This window comes from Fundulus heteroclitus, chromosome 12, assembly GCF_011125445.2.
Source record: "Fundulus heteroclitus isolate FHET01 chromosome 12, MU-UCD_Fhet_4.1, whole genome shotgun sequence".
Taxonomy (NCBI): domain Eukaryota; kingdom Metazoa; phylum Chordata; class Actinopteri; order Cyprinodontiformes; family Fundulidae; genus Fundulus; species Fundulus heteroclitus.
In genome coordinates, this window is record NC_046372.1 from 6,472,419 (window position 1) to 6,495,450 (window position 23,032).

The following is a 23,032-nucleotide window of genomic DNA, read 5'->3' on the forward strand; positions in this document are numbered from 1 at the left end:
CAGGCACAAAATGGCGGAGAGCTCGCCCATTGGATCCAAACGTTCTCCTACTAACAGCATTATAAAGCTATGGGTTACTTACTTCTTCACTTGACATGTTCTTCTGAAAGGGGATGCTGTTCTGCTGTGTTCTAATTCCTTTTCAAATAGGCTCACATGAGCCGATGGGTGAGAAGCCGAGTGCTGGAGCTGAGATGGAGAGAGGCGTGGCATGATACACGTTTTGTTTTGGTCTACCTACAGTGCTCAAGCTCCACCTAGTGGTGAAAAATCGCTTATTGCTCCCTTACAGATTGGCTGACTGCAGTATTTCAGAATATACTGGGGTTGCAATCAGTTTTCAATTTTCTCCCTGGAAAGCCACGAAAAAACAAAACAAAAATCTTGCAGCAACAGGTGGAGGAGTAGCTTAATGCCACAATTCTCTACTGACAAAACAGAAGAAAACTCCAGTCTCTTTCGGTGGTTTATTATTAACAACTATTTAAACCACAACAGCATGGTGAAGATTTTTGTATTTTTGAAATTAACTTCTAGAAGCTTTATGTCTTGATTTTTTTTTTTTTTTTAGTGCCATCAAAACAAATTTAGTCCTTTTTTTAAAGATTTCTTCTTGTTTTGCTTTTCACGATTAAAGGAACAAAGCCATCCAGATTAACCTGGCCCTTTGTGGAAACTAATCACCTCCTAAACTAAATAACTGGTTTTGTCACCCTTGTTGGCAACAACTAATTTTAACTCTTAGAGATACCTGACATCCCTGTGAAAAAATTACAGGGTCTTTAATTACTAGCGGCCTTTTTAAGTTCATACTGCAGCATCTCAATTGCGTTTGAGTCCAGATTTTGACCCGGTGACTCCAAAACCATTTTTTGATACCTCCAGAGCTGGACTTCCTGGTGTACTTTGGATAATGTTTCTGCTGCATATCCATAGTGTGCTTAAGATGGTTGGATATTCTCTCTCAGGATTTTCTGTTACGGAGCAGAACTGATGAGTTTTACAATTACAGCGAGTTGTCCAGTCCCTGAAGCAGCAAAGCAGCCCCTCACCACTGCACTGTCACCACACTAGGCTGTATGTTGGGAAGGTATTCTGTTTTTTTTAAAGTGGGATCTTTGTTTTATGCCAGTTGGACAAGGACCTTGACCTTCCAAGCAGCGGCAATTTCATCTTGCCTGTTCACAGAATATTTTCTCAATGTCATCCAGATGTTTCTTGATTGTAGCTCTATGTATTAATTTTCTCTCTCTGTGGGTAAGGGCTCTCACCATGGTTTGCTGGAATCCTGATAGTGAGAAATGGCTTTGTGAGGTTTTTTTGAGTTCCAGACGTCAGTAATTCTTGTTTCTCTGTTCACTCTTTTTCTTTCTAACAGGGCATTCTCTATTGCTCTTATAATATGTTTTAGCTTACTTCATGTTTTCAGACAGAATCTGTTTTGAGCGATACCTTGACTCTATAAGGTCTGGCAGTAAAGTTTGACCTGAGAAATGGAACTCTGCTTCCCAACCTGGGGTTATTTACAGATAATTCTCCTTGGTTTATTCCATGAGATCATTGATAAAGGCAGCGTTTACCTTTCAAAATGTGATTTCTGATTGTATTATTGGTTTACGATCGTCTCATGTGACTGCTGTTTCATTTATTCTGTTAACAGCACTTTGGTCCTGTGGGTGTTTAAAGTGCTCTATAAATAAAGCTGCCACGGTAAAATACAACACTTGTGTATAGTTTAGATAAATGTAAGTGTTTTCGTGAAGTAGCCCATTTGAAAATGGTTTCATTTTGTTTTTAGAACAGGAATTGATTTTGAGGAAGCTTTGACTGTAAGCAGGAACTAATTTCTACCCCTAGTACATTTTGTTTTTCCTTTTTATCTTCATTGCAATAAACACCACATAAGGCATATTGCTCTTCTCCAACCTTGATATCAATAACTGACCCATGCCCAGGCCATAATACACTGTTAGTTGGCCTGGTAGTCTCATGCTAATAAATGTACTAAGAGATTTTATTTAACTGTCTCAGTACACACGTAAAATAGTTTTCAATGTTAATATTCTGTATAAGATGTATCGGGTCAACACAACTAATCCACATGTGCCCCTAAGTCACATATGTAACATGCACTTAACCGGCACACATGTGCAGGCTGACAAAAAAAGACAAAAGAAAAATCCCGCTGAGCCTTGGAGTAGAACAGGGGACAGATAAAGAGCACTGCAGCGTGATTTGCAGACACAAAGACATATGCGGTTTAAAGTGGAAGTCTGGGGGAACAAAGAGTAGATTTCCCTCCCTCTGCGTTCACTTCTCTGGCTCATATGGATGCTGAATTTCTTCATCCAACAAGAAGCGACATGACTCTGGCTCTCATTGCCCGTTAATCAGTGGTCTGTGGACATTGCATTATAATTGAATCAATACGTGTTGGTTTATTTTTAATTTGATCCTGACATATTTTACCTGGGGAGACTTGTTTTAATATTCTCACAGCCTGTGCTCAGGAATCTCTTGTTGAAGACAAGCCTTTGGTTCTCAGGTTGCTTGTAGAGTAACAGTCTGGACTAGACAGTCTAAACATGTTTGAAATTCTGCCGGGTTTACATTTGCAGCATGCATATTTATTTTGAGAGTTGTTGTTCCGGTCCTATTAACTCGCCCGTTACGTGCATATTAACTATTTAACACTGAGTTGCAAATTATTTTCACCCTTTATGTCCTTGCTCAAAGCGGGTTATTGTTGTTCTAATCTTTGACACAGAAATACATTATCATGGCAACAAATGAGACATTTCTATTGTTTCCCTCACATCTTTTGTCCCTTAGTGCTCTTGTAACGTCGCTGTTTTCAAACTTTATTTTGTTGCATTCCTCAAACGTATCCCTTCTGCCATGCCAGCAACCACATGCTAAAGGAGATTTTTTCCCATTAGAATTAGTTACTGATCTGCTTCATTCATCTTCTTCAGTGCTGCCAAAAAAGGGTCTGAAAGATACCATAATGGTCCAGGTTATTTGTTAGAGGCTAAGCTACCTAGAAAATAGGTGTAATTATATGAAAGAACATGTTGTTAAGGTACGATGTGTAAGAATAATTACTAGAATAATTTAAATGGAAACACAAAGATGTGGTTTCATTTGTATAGCAAGCATTTATTCAGTTCATTTACACATTCAATTTAATAACTAACCTTATGTAAAAAACATAACTAAAAAAAACAAAAAAAACAATTGCGCTTTGAAACAAAACTAGGGATTTAGTTTGAGTCGGATGCCTTTACTGGCTTTCGAGCAAAAACATTCAGCTGAAGACGGCTGCTGTGCGGACTGTTTAAAGACCTGTCACAGTAAATGTTTCCCAGTTTTGTCCCACTGTGTCCTTAAACACAACAACCGTAAAGTCGACTCCCTGACACAGTAACGTTTAAACAGATCAACCAGAGTTGAGACCGCCACTTCTTTAGATGTTTGCCTTAAAATATTTGTAGTGTTTTGTTTTCAGATTAAACTAGACGTGGTCGGCTATCAAGAGAGACTAACGTATTATTACAGAACAATCTTTGACAGTTGGCATTTACCTTTGAATACAGAGATTTAATGTTTATGGATTCTTTTATCAAACATGTATATCTTAACCTTTTATTAAGCTCTTTAAATTACACGTTGAAAGCAAAATTAAAGAAAATTGTGCTTTCATTATACTTTTCTGACTTAGCACCTTAAGTTTCTATTTATTTTGCCCTTAGTAATTACTTGTATGGACAGGTGCTTTACAAAAACTGTGTTGACTGTTCTTTATGTTTCTTGTTTGTAAATTTGAATGCAGAAATGCTAGTAAAAGAGCCTAAAGGTAGTCATAGTTTTAAAAATTAACATAAAAGGTTTGAAGAACAAGTGTTACATTTGTGAAAATAGAGCACGTGAGAAGCATTCTACGAAGATCCCTGGAAACTGATGCAAAACTTGCTTACTCTTGGCATACATTGAGAATTATTCCACGTTTCTCTCTGACATTTTTCCACTCCAAATCTTACCATAATCAACCTGCAAACGTAAAATGTGAGTGCAAATAACTTAATCCTCTCTTTTGTCACCCAGTGGTTGCGATGTTCTTACAGAGATGTTGCTATGGTGCCATGCACTGTCGCATTCCAAGAGTCGGAGAGTGAATGTGTGCATACAGATTAGCGAGGCTGCCATTTTGAGTCGAGAACAAGAAATTATGTTACTTAGTAGGTTTAGAGTTGGGTTTTAGAAGCTCTACAACGACAGAAAAGGATGATGCTCGGCTCACAAGCACTGGGTGCTGCCCCTCGGCAGGCTTCCACAAAGCCTGCCAGTCAGAAGTAAATGGGCTTTTATGGGTTTAAAGAGCCCGGAGCTAATATTACAGGCGGCAGCTGAGCTGAGGGGCCACATAACAGGCAGCATGAGATAAATAAGGATTTGTTTTGAGCTGTGAATCATGCAATATCGTGCAATAAAAAAATGCGGGCCTTCAAATATGTATTAAATGTCTTCTTTAATATCCTGCACTCTAAAGGCTTATTTGTTGTACCATTGCATTGTTTTGTTTAATTTAAAGGAGGAATATTATGCCTCCTTTTTTTTTCCACAGGAAAATTGTCCAAAGGTCTGAATAAAGACATTTCTGGATTACAGTGCCACCACGCTTTGCCAGTATTTTCTGTAAACCTCTGTTTTCTTGTGTTTAGAAGGCTAAAGTTAAAACTTTTAGCTTCTGTAGTTGGAAGCTTTTTCATTGGTAGCCCTGGCAGATTTGGTTTTAATTTAATCGACATGACTACTTGCTGCACGGTGATACTGCTGGTACAGTAGCACTGTTACCTTGCAGGAGTTTTGTGGTTTTCAAATCCCGACCTGGGGTCTTTCTACATGGAGTTTGCATGTTCTTCCCATGTACGAGTGGGTCCACTCCAGGTATTCCAGCTTCCTTTTACAGTCCAAAAAATATGCATTTTAGACATAAACCACTGCTAATACGTATACTGAAGAAAACAAGGTCACACTGTCGGTAGAAGGGCGAATTTTGAAGAAATAAGAATAATAAAGTCCTATACCAAGTCTTGCTACAAAGCAATATGCAATTTTTCTGTCTAAATTGCCCTCAGGTCTGAGTGTGTGCCCGTGGGTGAAATGATTGAAAGGCTTTAAATAATGTCGACATGTAATTTTTTTTGTACAATCTGTAAATCAAAACCAATTATTCATTTTAAAATTTTATATTAATTTTAGGCAATCTTTGGGAGATGTCTCTCATTTGCTTTCAGAAACTGTTTGGTTGGGTGAAAATAATTTTAAGGCTAAATGGGCCAGGGGGATGAATAATTTCGGGTTTTAACTGTTTAGTTGCAAATTTCTTATGGTAATGGTATTCATTACATGACAATCAAAGTATTTAAGACTGGTAGCTCTGAATATCCACCGTATATTCTGACTTAACAGCAAAAGAGTTCTGACACACGGAAAAGTCTTGGTCTAAATCTTGTTGTATTTGATTTACATGTGTTTACTAAGAAAATAAGACCACTATGGAAGTAAGTGTGCCTCTTCTGGTTTCTCTGAAAGCGTATGTTTCTTGAGCCATGGATTTTGGTAATTGGAAACAATATTTTTCACCCATCAGGTTACAGCTGTCTTGGATGGCACTCGACAGATCAGGTTCGCAAGCTGATGCCATGCCAAGAACAATTTATATCTGTTTCAGCATAAATTGTTAATCCGATTGAGATCCAGACTGTTTACTGGTCATGTCAGTGAGTTGACGCCTGCTTCCCAAGGAAACGCTTTGATATGCTTTCTCTCTGTGGTGACATTTGGTGTTATGCAGGAAAATGTGATTGGTTGCTATAATCAAGCCTATTTTTATTATTCGTCATGTCATCTCTTAAACATCGGTTTCTCCATTGTGACGCCATTTTCCTGTCTAGGCATTGATGGGGCATTCGTCAGACTTTTCTATATGTTAATCCCATTTCTCAGTGAATTAATGTTATATTACTATGATTGACTCTTGCTTTTCTTCCTGCTCTGTTTTTTTACATTTATTTTGATGTGCACATTTCCAACATTCAATTACAATTTACAATGCCAGAATGCTGAGCTGTCATAAAATCCTATAAAACAGCTTTATGTGATGATATTGATTTTTTCCCCCACTCCTTCAAAATAAAACAGCTGAATGAACATACTCTAAAAATGGTGAATCCTTTTTTATGACATGATTTATATAGATTTTATTAGTATTAGTTTCTCCAGCTGATTGTGAACAAGGTCACGATTGTATGAACTAAAAAAAAAAAGTTATCAGAGTTTTTCAGCTTAATATAGAGATAATATTTATTTAGAACTGGTGAATGTAATAAATCAAACAGACGTTTCATAATTACCCTCTTTGAATGGAGAGTCTGCAACAATAGAGACACGTATACACGCTAAATCTAATTTAAATCATAGGTTTGTCCAGAGTCGGTGGGAAATCCTTTGTTCGATAGTCCTGTTATCGGGTGAAGGGGGTGACAGCAATTCTACAAGAAACTCCCAACAAATCACAATTATGACTCATCTTAAGCAATAATCTTTGGTCTCTGACAGTAAAGAAGTGACAGGAGAAATTGAGATGAAAATTGGCCTCCACAGTGACGCCACTGTTGGACCATCTACTGACTTTGATACGTACAAGCTCAAATTAAAAGCTCATTATCATGCATTCAATATTGTGTGATGTGCAAACTTCAAAACATGATATGTGATGCAAATGATTTCTTTACGTGTTAGCTTTAATGGCTGTAGGGTCATCCGAAGTATAATGAGGCAACATTTTATTTAAATCAACACAGACACAACGTAATTATGCGATCATTGAAATTCTGGTCCTTTATCATGAGGGCTTGAGCATAAACAATGGAAAATTATCATGTCCTTAAGTAATGAGCAAGATCTACATAAATGCATCCTCCAAATGATTATCTCCTTTGGGAGCACAATTTACTGATTGAATTTAATAAAAACAAAAACAAAAATTGGCTTCATGTGGGTTTATTTTTTTCTTTTTTTGGGTGCATCTGTCACTCGTGGCATTCTAGCTCTTTTGTTATTTTCTTTTTTTTTTTTTTTTTACTCCGCTCTCATAAAGAATGAACACTGTATCTTTAAAACATAACAGAGGAGAGAATCCTTTACTGCTTGCATAACAATATAAACTCAAGAGAGTAACATGTGCCAGAATGTTGGAGGCAGAAAGTACGGTTAGCAGACAAAAACATGGCCAGCTTTTTTGGCTGTATAAGCAATAAGGCTCCTCTCTTTTTTGAAAATTGCTTCAAGGTTTTCACACAAGATAAAAATATATATATATATAAAAATGTGTCTTGACAGCATTCTCTGAAAGAGGAATATGTAATTTGACACAAGGGACGTCTGTTGGATGGTTCTCTCCAAGCAGCAACAAGTTGTAATATTAACTAGCCCAAGTGTCTAGTGTTAACTCACCCTGGTTTCTCCATAGTGTCGCCACATTTCATGCAGAAAAATAAACAGTTTTTGATGCTGTAGGGTTGACAACTACTGGCCAATTAATCAATTGAATACTTTATCGACCTCGAATGAAAATAAAATGATGCTGAATCTCAGATATTCAAGTTCCTCCAAAGAATCGTCATACAGGGTGATGGCTGTAAGTAGGAATGATGCATAAAAGCCCATTTACTGCAGTTAGGCTTCACCACCAGTGTTACCAATAAGAATATCAAAACCCTTTCAGTTATAAACTCAAAATAGGTAATAAAATTTGTGTTAAGGCCTTAACGGTTTTAGGAGCAATTTCAGTCTGAAATTACACACCTGTTATAAATTAAGTACATAAGACACAAGTATTTTCCGGTGCAGCCACTATTGCAACTGTTAGCTGAATAACTCTGAACAGTCCTTCACTACACAAGAAAATAGAGGTCAAACTCAGCTGCTGTTAGTGCATCCAACAGGGAGCCTGCTGCTACAGAAATACCTTGGTAAGATCAGGGGCGGTGCTAGCCATTTGGGGGCCATGAGCACAAATGCTGTGTGGTGGCCCCCCATGTGGAAATGAACAATAATCCATGATTTGCCAGTGTGTTTCTCTTTATTTCCAAAATAACCTCTGAATATTAATGTCTTGAAAACAGCTGCAACAAAGAAGAGAAATGAAAATCCTGAAAACACATTAAACAAATTTTGTATCAACAATGGTGCACATACATCCACACAAGATAATCTTGTTTTACGTATCAAGGAGGAACATTAGCAAAGACGATAGATTTTAAGTGGGATTAAAATGGAAAAAACAAAAGTACAATGAATAAAATGCAACAATGGGGAGTGTAATACAGAACTGGGACTCATCCTGTAAAGTGCTCTTAGAATAAGACTTATTTTTTTGTCCTCTTTTCACAAGTTGCATTTGGTCGATGAAAACCCCTAACAACATCATAAATGTCTGACTTTCCAGAGGAAACTGAAAAATGTGGTCGTGACAAGTTTTGTTTTCCTGAGGAGGATTCATTAGGAGGAGCTCATTAACACCAAAGTTCCTCAAAGTCTGCAGAACTTCTGCAAATTATTTCACATTAACATACTTTAACGCTGCTGTTCAGACTAAACCGTTTTGAATTAGAGCAGATGTAACAGGCTGAACGTGGGATCAATTCTCATGTCTTTGTCACATTTACATTCATAATTTTTCATGTTTGTCATTTGTTGAAAGATGTTTAGTGTTGCTTTGGTAAAAAACTGCATGTGAAATCATAGTTTGCTACTTTTTTGTCTACAAAAGTAAAAAAAAAAGTATTTTTGCAAGTTTTTTTCCCCCCAACATTCCCGTTGCCAACCTTTTTTCCATTCATCAACTCAAGACTTTGTTATGGTAATACCTGTAGTTTAGTTATCCTTTTTCACTACTCGGGGAGGAGAGACTGGAGAGAGCTCCAATATTTTCATATAGCTTATATATAATAACATGCTTTAAACATTTTGATTTTAAACATGTCGTTATTATGATAACTTTAACTGGTGATTTTACTCTGGCTGGAGGACCCCCACTTTTTTCCCCTCACTTAAAGCACTGATTAAATGTATATATCTGGTCCGTCTTTGTAAAATACATTATTTACTGCGGGTTTTTGGCCTTTTCTAGACCTCTGATGTGCCAGCTTGCAGTGCAGAAAACAATGGCTGACAACTTTAAACTCACTTTTATTGACACATTCTACTTGTGGTTGGGAATTCTCTTGTTCATGCCTCTACCACACCGCTATAACTGCTTATATGTGCATTTAAGGACGGGGACGAGGGGGAGATGTTACTTTGTCTGAAGGTGATAGGCTTTGCCAGAGGAAAGTAAACACAGAAGTAGCGAGCGTGGGCCTCTTTCAAAAAACGCATTGATTCAGAGTGCAGAAAGCAAAGAGGACATTAGGGTTAATCAGAAATTTAACCCTGCCATATAACATTAGTTTAAACTTTTCTTCCTCTGTGTCTTGAGAGTTCAATTCACCATTGGATTCATTGCCTGGAGCTCGGCTTGTGCTCACTCTTTAGTCACAGATGCACTTTATGTCGGAGATGAGTTTAATGGCAGCATTAAACATCCGTAGCCTCAGGTGCCAAATGCAGATGACTGCGCCGTTTCTGTCAGGTGGAAAGAAGGAGTGACAAATGAGGGTGATCATTCTCTTATAGCCATGCTCTACGGTTGTACTTCTCCTGCGCCGGCATAGATGTCTGCATTTCACACATGAGCACAGCCATACACACAGATAGGATTGCCCCCATAAACGTGTTCGCCGTCGTCAGTAAAATGTTTAATGATGAAAAATTTGGCGGGGGAGACAGAGTGCCTCTCTAAACGTGCCTCAGTGTTTAAGTGTCCCTTACAATTATCATTGTGAGACAGTGTCCTTTTTCTTTATTGATGACTGACAAAGTTGCAGCCCAGTGCTTCTTACTGCTGCTAAAGATAATGCACTTGAATCCCGCATGGTTTATTTGACACGCAGTCATTATTAATCAACTGAACATTATGTGAACCTAGACCTGGGAATATGTATGTAGGCATGTGTGTGGCTTAGCTGTGCATGTATTGTTTATTGCATGTGTGTGTGTGCAGGTGTCAGCCCCGAGAGCCAACTGCCTAGTAATAAAACACTGGTAAAATATTGAAAGTCATAAAAAGGCAGATAATTGGCTTTTTCAGGTTGGTGAAATGGATCGCTTCTAACACAGCAGTTGAGAAATGGCTGCTGAGAGGAGTGAGTCAGACAGATGGAGAGGACAGTGGAAGTTAGAGAATGGCTAGGAAAAAAAAACCTTGTATATATTGAAGAGCACAAAAAAAAGGAAGAGAAGAGCAGGGAAAAATATGTACTCGGAATAAATGAAATATTAAAGGGATTGGTGCAGACTTTAAAGAAGAACAGTAAATTGGTGTACTACAAAAAAAAAAGAAAGAAGCAACCAGACATTTATTTATGCAACCTTCCTTTTGTGAATAGTCTGAGGGAAACTTACAAAAAGAATCACTGCTTTGACTGCACTTGGACATGCTGAGGTAGTACCAGGTTCTACCACTAGCTGGTGTAATAGAACCTATCAATTCATATTAGGACTTTGTCTACTTGTATAATCTCTTAATTGCTTACTCTCACCGAGTCCTATTCCCAGCAGTCACATGCTTTGCAGATGTGTGTGTGTGTGTGTGTGTGTGTGTGAGAGAGAGAGAGAGAGAGAGTGATAGAAAAAGTGAAATAGAGGGAATGTGTCTGGCTACCAGCTCATGACAGTGAAAAGACGGATGACCCTGAGTGGAGGAACGGCCTCCCTGCCTGTATAGCATCTATCATCACTGAACAGACTTGTCTTTTACTGTTTGTCGCACTTCCCTTTGTGTGAGTGTGTACGTGCTCGTATGTGTGGGGTAATTACCTGCCGATGAAACTCATGCTTAGCTGGAAAATAACTTGTCTGCCCTGTAACGGTAGACAAAAAAAAATAGCATCCCTGGATGCACACGCGCCCACAGATTCACAGTGTTTCATTTACTTCCGAGGACATAACATTGATTCGCTTAAATCTCCTGGAGGGAACTTCAACCTACTGTAGAACCAAGTGTTTGCGATTCCCATGATGTGCAATTTTTGTCCCCAAAAGGAAAATGAGCCACATATTGTATACACACACGCGCACGGCAGCTGCAGTGAATTAACTGCACTCGTACTGTGCACAAGTGGCATGAGTCTCTTAACCACAGCTACTACCTATGAATGAACTATTGGTTTTAAAGTTTAGTTGTTTTCTTAATTAAATTAGTGCGCAGATCAATGCCTGTCCGTCTGTCAAATGTTCCCTTTTTCCCCCCACCCTTCTCCTCCTTCCTCCAGACGTCCGCTTCACAGTCTTTGGTTTTTAGACTGTAAAGTCGAACCATATTTCCTGTAGAATTTCATTAAAAATACATGGAGAAAATGAGGCTGAAAAGAAGTGAGAACTCCAGAAATGCGATTCTAAAAAATGTATTGAATTTTGACTTTGGAAAATTAGTAGCAACCTTGAAAACGGCTTTTCAAAACTGCCACTTAGACAAGTGGAGCTGGGAAACTTCTGTTTATTAATAATGTGAAAAGGTCAAAGGCTTTGTGACAATTTCTTGGAACTGAACATCACAAAGACCAAAGAGTTGTGCTGCGGGGGGCAGAGCTAAAGGAACCAGGTTATTAATTTTTCAACCACTCAGCATCCATAACCAGCAGGTGGAGCAGGGGAAGTCTTTTGATACCTTGGGACAGAAATGTACACCCAGCTATCATTTAAAGACCACAAAGACACTTAAAGAGAAAAAAAAAAAAGCACAACAGTGTTTCCACCTTTTGAAAAAAAAATGTTTTTTTTAATCAACGACATTTCAACACTGGTATAAATCACTCATTGATCCTGTCAACATTTTATCCTGATACAACTTTCTGACTGTAAAACACAAAACCAAACCCCTCTGGCATCAGGTTTAAAGTCCATCTCGCCCAGAAGGCAGTTTACAAAAAGCCATTTATAACAACTGTACTGTTGCACACTTTTAACATTTTCATTTAACAATGACCTTTTAAGGTTTTTGATGCATTTTTTAATCAGATCAGTTTATTTATATAGCACCGATTCACAATATGGCATCTCAAAGCTCTTTACAAATTCAATCGACGACATATAGGCGAGCTTTCTATCCAAGGAAACCCAGCAGCATGTAGCCTCGATGGACAGTCGCCTTCGTTGTCGTTGACTTTGCTGCAATACCTCATACCGAGCATGCATGTAGTCACAGTGGAGAGGAAGACTCCACTTCAACAGGAAGAAACCTCTAGCAGAACTAGGCACAATGTGAACGGCCATCTGCCTCAACCAACTGGGGATTTGAGAAGACACACAAAAGGAACACAGCAGCGTTGACCCAGGAGTAATTTCTATGCGAGAGAAAAGTAAACGGTTAGTTGCAATAATAGCGCCTGAAGTGGCTTCATCTAGGAGAGAAACATAGCTAAGCAGACAAACTCTGAGCAAGTATTCAGTGTTTCGTGTGCGTCCCGTAGTGTTTGTTGTAATTTAAGTGCAGAAGTGCTGTTGTTGCAGCCCTGTCAAAAAAAAAAAAAAATGTTACCAGCCGGGACTGAAAGGTTTCTATTCTGTACTCAAGTGAATGAAGCCAGAAGTAGCTAGAGGAATTCTGAAATGCATATAGTGATTGTATTTAGTGCAGTCACTATGTTTTATATTCATAGGTCTTGAGTTTTTGACTTTTTAATCTTACAACCACAAACTCTGATATATTTAGAATAGGATTTTATGTGATAGACCAACACAAAGCAGTACTTATTTGGAAGGCACTGGATTTACTATATAATCGGAATAAGCCCAAACCATAAAAAAAAAAAAATTATATATATATGTATGTTTAACTGTCTATATAAGTAAAAAAAATATATCTTTAATCTTTTTCTTGTCTATTCAACACAATTCTAATCATGCAGCTCTTAGTCGGACTGGCTGTGCTGAGCACAATTTAACGCTTAGGATGTATTTAAAATAGTGTGTGAATAAAATCTGATCTATAAGGCTCAATTAAAAAAGGCGATGTTTATAGTGCTGCTGCCTGATTTAAGTATCTTAGCATGTTACAGTGAAATTATTAATTTATGGGCACTACTTCATTGGAATGAAAAAAGCTGAAATTAAATTAAAAGAACAGAATTAAATTTCTTTGGTCATAAATTGCATGACAAATATCATGTAATAAGTTTTTTTCTGTCTCACAGTTTTGCTAATGTAAAACAATTTACACCACCAACATTGCCTGACTGCCAGAAATATTACACATAGAATGCCATTAAAGAGCAGAGTTATTCTGCTATGAGAATTTAGAGCGCCACTGAGAGAAAAATAATTCAAACCTCAAACTCTTGTAAAAGTCAGACAAAGGGTGAAGGCGTCACCCTTTTTAGAAACACACAGATTCTGTAACACAAAATACAAAAACCCTTTGACAGAAGGGGGGGGGGGGGAAAGAAAAAAAACTTGTTTTGGTGCTGCACTGTGCTATTTGGCGCAGTGCTCAGAAGAAGAAGAATAAATGACTGATCTTTTGTCAGTTATTCTCGCTCAATTCATCCCTCCTGAATAGCATGTGGGGCAACAGAGAAAAACTACGCCGATAGTTCACCTTATCCAGAGATGTCAAACCGGATCAAAACACTACAGATATTACCGTTTCAGAGTGGGGACAAAAACACCCACAGCCTCTTGACAGACACCGTTCACCTGTCCTCAAAAGGCTGCCTGTTTCCTCGACATTTGTCTGAGCGGCTCAACAGAATCCCCAGAGGGCTACCTGGAGCTTTGATACGGCATCAGCTCAGTGGAGGGGTTGTCACAACAGAGGGAGGAGGGGGACTAAAGAGTTGGTAGATAAGGGCTGAGGAGAAGGGTATAGGTGGGGCTGGCTTGGGGAGGGGCAGCATATTTAAAGAAGAGGAAGATGCGGTAACTTGTTGAGCTGGTAGAGACAAAAGTATAAAGAAGCAATTCAGTCTGACCTTTGTAGTATGTACAGTTTGGAATTGCTCCAGGTGATTGATATCTTGGTGATATTGTCTTATTTTGGTCCAAAAAATGGGGTTTTCAACAGAATTTATTGTCTGACTTAACACTCCCTGCCGCTGTTTGCTTGGTCATTTTTCTGGGAGAATGAGACAGAAGGCCTCTCATCTCCTCTCACCCTCCTCTAAATGGCCATCAGTCAACGCGAACATGCTCGCCTGATGAAAAAGAGCTCCACGTGCTACTATGACTGCCTCTTTTTACTGCAATCACCCCCTCTCCACCCTCTTTTGTTATGCAGAGTGTGAACTCGGAGGGTCTTTGTGCATTTTCAGACAAGAAGGTGGTATTTCAAAGCTCACCTTTTCAAAATGTCATAAAAAAGTGGATATGTAAGGTGGTGTCAAAGTATCACCATTTGGAGGGATGTTTTTAATGCATAAATTAAGGTTGCGTCAACATATTAAATTGTTTTGTTGGTTAACCAGCTTCTTTAAATCAGAAATGGCGTGCTTGAACTCATCACTAATAGTGTTACTCTATCAGAGCACAACATTTCAGAGGCAGAAGAGTCAAATTGCTTTTCATTAGGGCTGGGTATTCATTCAAATTTCAAGAATCGATTTGATTCCGATTCTCAAGATTTGGAATCGATCCGATCTCAAATTGGATTGCTGATATTAAAATAATTTTTTATAGCTGTTACCTGAATTTCAAGACTGATACTAGTATCATATTAAAATTCAACAGCTAATTAATAAAGGAATGATAGTTAATGGCGGCTGTAAGGACCAAACCCTCTTCCTAAATGTTGAGACGATTGTTTTCACAAACATGCTGTGGGGCGGAAAACCCAAACAGGTCCAGGGTAAAAAGATAAAAGACACCAGAGATTTCTAAAGCTGCTATTTGGAATTTGGACACTAACCTGGTGCATTATTAAAAATATCCCGGACTGGAGGGCTCGTGTGATGCATGTTGCGTCCATGCTTCCGACCACTAGGTGGAGCTTGGCGCTTTGTTTTGTTTTTGTCCTGCTGAGGTCTCAGAGTAGAAGAAGAACTAATAAACAGGCTAACAGTCGGGTCTCCTTGTGTTTTACTGATAAAAACACACTATTATAGCTCCTTCCCACATACTTGGGCATCCTGTGTGCAGCGTGGACTCGTGTCCACTCATGTAATGCCGGGTCACACAGTGAAATGTTTTCTTTTTTTAAAAATTGATCTTTGGTCATATGAATCGATATTTAGGAATTAATGAGAATCAATTCATAATTGGAAAATTTATATTTATTTTTAAACATGGCCCCTTCTTCTCTTAAATATCCCATTTGATGTTTTAAAAATGTTAAAACATCATTTTTATCAAATACTGTAGCTGTAATCCCCCATCACATTTCTGTGTATCTCTTTCTATTCAATTGCATAGGAAGATAATTCCATAGGAAAATAACCCTTTCATACCATCTTGCATTAATGTAGTATACGCAATTTGATTGCTAGTACGCCTGAATGTCACTGACTCTATTTTTTTCTCTCGTCATGAAAAAGTGCTACAAAATCGACGCTACTGCAACTCAGTTATCACAGCAGTTTTCAGTGAGTTTAAAGGAAGTGAGAAAAACAAATTTATTAAATCATGTCAATCAGTCATCCATTGATCAATTATTAGATATGCCAATTTGCTTCATTGCTGTGCACTTTTGAATTATTTATGGTATATGCAAACCACTCTCATAAGAGTTTTTCATATTTTAACATTGCTATTTAGAAATTAAGGTCTGTCCAGGTAATATAGATTTTAGCGTTTAAAACAACACTTGTGATAAAGTATGATTCCATGCCTTGGCAACCAAAAATGAAACTCCCTGATTAAAACGGCAGTTTTGTGTGACCTTAAAACCCTTTTAATAAATAATATCAAACTATCTCCACCGCACATGTGATATTTATTTACATTATTTAAAACTATTATAATCACTTAAACTAATACTTATTTAGATTTAAACACACCATAGTTGTTTTTAGTAGTATTCAATTACCGTCCCACATCAAAATTTACTAGTGTTTGCAAACTCCGGATTACAAAAGCTTTCCAAATCTATCAGTCGATGTGAGGAGAAGTCTCTCCCAGAGAAATCTACAGGTGATCCAACAGACTTTCAGATTTAGTTATGCTCTCGGCTTTGCCATTGTAAAACTAAGATTTTCTACTTCGCAAGACAGCTTTTGTAGATGCGGTTGGATGCTTGAGCTCACTGTGGTGATATTAGCCGAAACCTTAAGGTTTCTTGAAACCAAATGGTGTTTGGTTCTGGTCATTATTTATTTATTCAATTTGTACAATTGAAAACACAAATTCCATCGGAACAAGATTAACCCCAGAGGATGATGTTGCCTTCACTCTGTTTTACTGTAGGCATTTATTTTTTTTTTGGCGATGCTTATTTATTTTTTTATTGTATACTTGTATGTGTTCAACACATTTTTTAACTTGTGGCCCAAAAATTGAAGATTGGTGTTTGGCCCAAGACATTTTTCCCCAGAAGGATTTAACGTGAGTTTAGCCACTTTTTTTGAAAAGCATTTCAGCCTAGAATACTGCTCCTTACTTACGGCCATTTAGAGAGTCCATCCCTACACACATCCAAGGTCGTGGGCATATTGGTGCCCATTTCCAGTAGTCATTGGGTGAGAGGCGGGGCACACCCTGGAAAGGTTGTCAGTCTATCAGAGGGCAACACAGAGACACGCAGGGCAAACAACTATGCACTCACGGCCCTAAATACATTTTACAGCGATCAATCAACCAACAGTTATGTTGCTGTGGCAGGAAGCCGGAGCACTGGGAGAGCACCCGAGCATGAACATCCAAACCTGGGTACAGAAAGATAGAATTCAAATGCAGGTCTTTCTTTCTGCAAGGCAAGACTTTTAACAACTGATCCACCATGTACCACACCACATGACAAAAATTAGGGCCTATTACTCTGCAATGTACCATGCTTCCAAATGGTCCAGTTAATTAAATCAGTTGTTAAGTTGATCTCTGAGCTTTTTGTGTTGATTTAAATGAATTAGACACTGAACCCTGAAATTCTCTCTGCTTTGTGGAGAGTTTTTTTTTTTCTAGGCTAGTTAATAATCAGGTTTTATAAATGTGCCTTTTTGAGAGAGATTTTTCTGCGGTGTGTAAAACGTGCATTTAAAGTTTCTCATGTGCATCTAGTCTAGAACAGCTACTAGAACACACGGCCACACAGTTGGACCATGTCCGTGCCTTTTCCACTGGTCACGCACAATATCACACAGGGTTTTTGGAATTACTTGGATACCACAAAACAGCTGGTATCGCCACTTAATGTAAAATGTATCATCCAGTCCATGAGAGCTCACCAATGGCAACGAGGACAGCAGCAGGGAGAACTGAAGCCAGGTCAATGATCCTGTTTTCACGCTGGTTCAAGCTATTATTACTTCTTTTTTTTTTTTCTTTCTCCTTGCCTCTTCTACAGGGAACCCAGTCGACCAACCAGCCTGCTGCCCGCTGAATGTAGCTTGGGGTCTGGTTTAGGGAGGGAAGAAGACCCTCTACCTCCGGGGCCGGAGAGCCTTCCGCTCCGACTGATGCAGCAGGAATGCACAGCGGTCAAAACACTGCTCTTAAGGCTGAGACGGACATTGCAAGAGGTGGGTGATGAATGTTCACACAGTAGCAAGCGTATGGTCACCTTTTGATGTGGATTTACAGTCCTGGAAGAAAGGATTTACCCCCGATAGATTTTGTCAGGTTTTTTTGGTCATACATCTTTCAGATCATTAAGCAAACTTCTATATTGGACAAAAAACATAGGGTCATATAAAATACAGGTTTGAATAGGTGATTTGTTTTAGTAGGGAAAAAGCTCTCCAAACCAGCCTGGTTGTATGTGAAAAAGTAGTTGCCCCCTAACCCTTTTGACTGGTAGCCATGATTAGCATCAAGCATTTGTCTCTCACAACGCCTAGGAGGAATTTAGGCCTACTCTTTGCTGTGACTGAACTTGAGGAATTCAGCAGAGTATTTTGGAGAATGAAGAGCCTGTTTCTGGGCCCTTGAATTTATGTCCAGACTTTGAACTTTCTTTTCTGAATTTTCTGCTAGAGAGCGGCTCTCGTGTTTCCATTAATTATGGCACATTGTCCAACTCCGAAAGCTACGAAGTAGGGCCAGACCATCTCATTACCGCCAAGTTGGACTGCCTGGATGATTTTTTTAATATATTTTTTAAATGCAGTGTTAGTATATTGTGAAATGGAACATGCAGCTTCACAAATGTTCTTCTTTTGTTTTGTCAGAGACAGAATATTTCCACAAAAGTCTTGGGCATGATCAGGATGTTTTTTTTTCCCCCAGAATCAGAATCAGACATACTTTAATAATCCCAGAGGGAAATTACTTAAATTACTTTTTCATGTGTGTTGGATCTTTGTGTTGTTTTTGGTCCATTGTTTCCTTGCATGCACTTTTGGCATGCAAGGAAAGTTGTTCCTGTGGTTAAACCTTTAGAAGTTTAGATTAGCCAAGTTAGTGTGGAACTCCACTGTGAAACAATAAAGGTATTTCTTATCCTCTTGAACACTGATCTTACATACCTGATCAAGTGATGCTTGTTGATGGTCTTAAAGTAAGTTTGATAAGCCGGACACACCTGGGAAGGTTGACCACTGTTCTATGATTTTTGCATTTGTGGAGATTGACTTCTTTTTTTTTGTTTGCTGCAGTCCCAAAGCCTTGGAGAAGTCTTATTTACCTCTGTCCAGACTGATTCAGTTGTCATCTAGTCGTGAATTCATTTAGATAAAAGTATGATGTGTTGCTTTTTCAGATTTTTTTTTTTTTTTTGCATGCCTCATGTTGTCAGACAAGTTCTGTTTAAGTGATTATAACCACCCCTCGGAAATTTAAACCTGAAAAATGTGGCTTATTCTGGTAAATTAATGATTTCATATTGGTCTGGAATTACCTTTTCTCACAGTGGAAGGTTGGTTTGGACAGCTTTTTCCCTTAAGAAATGAAACCATCATTTAAAAATGGCATTTTACTCAGGCTGTGACTGTCTGTGTGATAATCTAAAACATTATGCAAGGCAAAAAAGAGTAAAAGGATAGAAATTCTCAAACTACATTTTCTCACAAGACGTTTTTTTCCTTTTTATTATTTTGTACTGCTTCGTGTTTTTCTAGAACATAAATCCCTTATAAAATACATTGAAGACTGGTGTTACGACCTGAAAATGTGGAAAAGTTAAGTGGATATCTTAGTCCCATTATGGTCTAAAAGCATCAGATTGCTTTTAAATGGCATAAGATTTTTGCAAATACTATTAAGCTATTTCTGCTGGAAACACTGTGAACAGTGAATCTCCCATTTTTTTTATCCCTTGTTTAATCAGCTTTATTAAACCTTGTAAAAATGGCTTCCTTTTCACTTTTAAATGGTGTCTCCAATCTCTTCCTTTTGTCTGTAATGGGATTCTACTTTTGGAGGAGGAACCTGGGATGTGTGTCTAAGCGTCAGTGACACACAGGCAATGCACGCACAAATCCTGCTGTTACAGATTATAACTGAGCGCTTTAAATGTCTTAGTCTATGCAAGGCTTTGGCTTTACCTCGGGCTGATTATGAATGTTTGAAATGCTGTAAAGCTACTTTTACATTACCATAGATTTGATTAGTGCTAATGGTCACTTAGTTAAGCACTGACACGCTGCAATACTGGAGCTTTGCAGGGTTTAGCTTTGCAGACCGTTGTGTCATATTAACTGTGCATTCATCCAAAAAGTCTCTTTAGTTGGTCATTTGCTCAGCTCCAGAGTTTTAAATAAATGCAGTATAGTTGCCTCTTTTTTTTTGTTTGTTTGTTTGTCCAGAACATGATTATATTTTGAATATAAGTTCCTTTTTGGAAGGTATAAACTGCAGTTGTACACCACCAGCAGTTATACAGTTGCAGAAGAGGTTATTACAATTCAAGTTTTACATTCTTGTCCAACCATTCCAGAAGGAAATCTGAGTTATTATGTGAAATGACAAATAATTTGACTAGATTTATGGCTATGGCTTTAACAATAGTTATTGTAAAGCAAACATGAATGTTTTTGGAAATGCTATTTTGCAGAAGCTCCTATGGAGATAAAATCACAGTCACTATCATTAAAGACAGAAAGGAGTGATCGTTTGAGAATCATTGTTGACTCAATTTAAGATTCACTCTACTCACAAATACTCTTGTATTAGGAAAGAAAAAAGCAGCTTGATGATGGAAAAAATAATACTAACTTAGATCAGTTAGGTTATTTTTTTTATCCAGGCAACCAATAGAGTTTATATATACTACATTTATTGCACTTAAATAACAAAAAATAAGAAAGGTGTTTTATTTTTTTCTATAATTAAATTTTTACAGTGGATCTACGTTTTTTCATTTAAAAAGTATCTAATTATATGGTTTATATAAATCATTCAAATAATTCAATAGTCAGTGCAGTTTAGTAAAAGTATAACCAAACATGTTTCACTTGGCGCAACTAAACAAGTCGCTGTGACCATTTTAAAAGAAGTCAGAAGGAATGCAAAATATGGCTAAATATTTTCAACATGCATGTATGTTTTTGTTGATGGTGTTTAAATAGAGATTTGATTAATGCTCCTCTGCCATTTTTTACATTTGCACTTCTGGTCCCCTTAGTCCTGACTAGTTTGAAGAAGGATCATGAGCCGTTTGCCAGGGGTTACTTTGCACATGTCAAGTCACACACACTTTGAGGTGTCGTCAAACCCGCTTTGACAGCCAATGATTTAAAATATTATGCCATTATCTACTCATAGTCTCCTGTATGGGGTTATGTGACTCTCATAAATAATACCAGCTTGCTTATCGCTATTCTGGTCTGATGTGGGAATAATAGTCTGTTATATTTCATAACTGCGTCAGACAGAGATTGTAACCACTGGGGCTGGGCCTTTATCGTATTGTTTTATCGTTATCGCAAAAAATTCTTATAGTGATAGGTATTAGAGTTTATGTTGACAACAATAAATTCCAAGTAGTGGTGTCAGAAACCCCCCAAAACAGCCAGGATTTTTATTTTTGCTTATTTCTTCACTGATGGTTTCTTGAGAGCACCAATAAACATCAACAAATAAAAAATAAATAATTAAATGCAGTTACTTTGTGCAGTTTAGTGATAATAAATTTCTTCTTTAACTTCTTTAAGTGGCTAGTGTCCTGATGAAATGTATTTAAAATTTTCTTTTAGTATGTTATATGTTACACTACTAAATGTTTTTTTTAAAACAGTATTTGTGTTTATTGGGCTAATTGACATGCAGTCATAGCCACACAGTTAATTGTCTCTTATCCAGATTTTTATCGTTATCACAACTGTACCACAATATATCGTGATACAATTTTTTGTCCATATCGCCCACTCCTAGAAACCACACTAAAATTCAGGGGTATTCATACATTTTTAGAAAAATAAATATTATTTGTATAAAATTTTAGAGGAGGATTTGATCAGTGGATTTTCTGTAGATATTTATCTGCAAAATTGCTTAAAACACTATGGCTGTCAAGAGACATAGAACAACTTGCAATATTAAATAAATAAACAAAAAATAATAAATAGCATCGGTTGAAAATATTTGTAAATGGGTGCAATTCAGTTGGTTGGGCTGAAAAGGAAATACTTGGGCGTGACATGGTGCAAGGCAGTAAAGAAGCAACTTGATTCTGAACCTGACAAGATCTTAAAAAAAAAAAACAAAACACAAAAGTATCTCACTTCAATACCCATACAATCTTCAAAAGATCAAAGCTAGCATCTAACTTCAGCCCACTGAGGCATATATACGGCATTCTCCTGATCTGTCTGCTGTTCATAGCGCTGTTTTTTTTCTCTCTCCAAGGGCCACAGAGACAGCAGCAAGAGAAAAATGAAACAATAATTTATAGAGTGACATAAACTAAAGGGATGATGAAGTTGCAGGTGAGGGACGGGGTGCACAGCAACAGAACATGAATATGAAAGAAGAGACACTATGCCCTCTTTGGGGCTTTTTTTTTGTCACGTCATTAACTTGCAAATTATGTTGCCGTCATGGTCTTTGGGTTTCAATGTCTGTGTGGTTTGTTTTGTTTTTCTTAATATATTTCTATAGTCTGTTGCGCGGTCTGTGTTTTAGTGCTGCTTTCTTCTTCTCGTGCACAACTGATGTTAGCTTTCTAATCGCCGCTCCTGCACTGAGTTTTTTTTTTTAACCTCCTTCACAATGTCAATGGTTTACTGCTGGTTTATATTGTTGTATGTGTAATCCGCTAGAAAGCTGTCATCTTTAGGAAAAGGAGTGAAAAGCTGTTGCACTCAGGACTTGGCGATAGACGTAACATATTTGATGCACAGTATCAGGCTTTGTTGCGTGTGCGACATCTAAAGTGACAACATTGTGAATGTCGAGTTTAAATTCTAAGTTCCATAGCAACCATTGCCTGTCTGCATCCACTTCGTTGGAAACTCAGTTTCAATAATAAACTATTTATTAATGCTGCCTTCTAAGGGTGATTCATTTGATCTTAAGTAATTTGCTCAACTGTGGAAAAGGACTTTTCTTGTGCTCTCTGTGCTTCCGTTTTTTTTACCGAAATATTGAAACAGTGTACGGTCAAATTCTGCAGTATTTTAAACTTTTCTGTAGCAACATGTCGCGCTAGTAGGCTGCTGTTCTAATCGTTCTTACCTGAGCTACTCTTGATGCTAAGCTTGTATCTGCGCTATGATATTGTGCTAGCTCATGTGATTCAGTTTTTTGAGATTTTTGAGTTTTTGTTTTACAGAGTTTAATCTCA

The 23,032-nt window shown here is 37.8% G+C and overlaps 1 protein-coding gene across 2 annotated transcripts in view; it reads left to right on the plus strand.

Annotated features, from left to right (window-relative positions):
• The window catches only part of ccser1 (coiled-coil serine-rich protein 1), a 169,273-nt gene that overhangs the window by 40,231 nt on the left and 106,010 nt on the right, over positions 1 to 23,032 (plus strand). For both annotated transcript variants that reach the window (XM_012857089.3, XM_036143848.1), the window contains exon 7: positions 17,657 to 17,831. In XM_012857089.3, the coding sequence (XP_012712543.2) occupies positions 17,657 to 17,831 (175 nt within the window). The remainder of the gene's footprint in view (positions 1 to 17,656; positions 17,832 to 23,032) is intronic.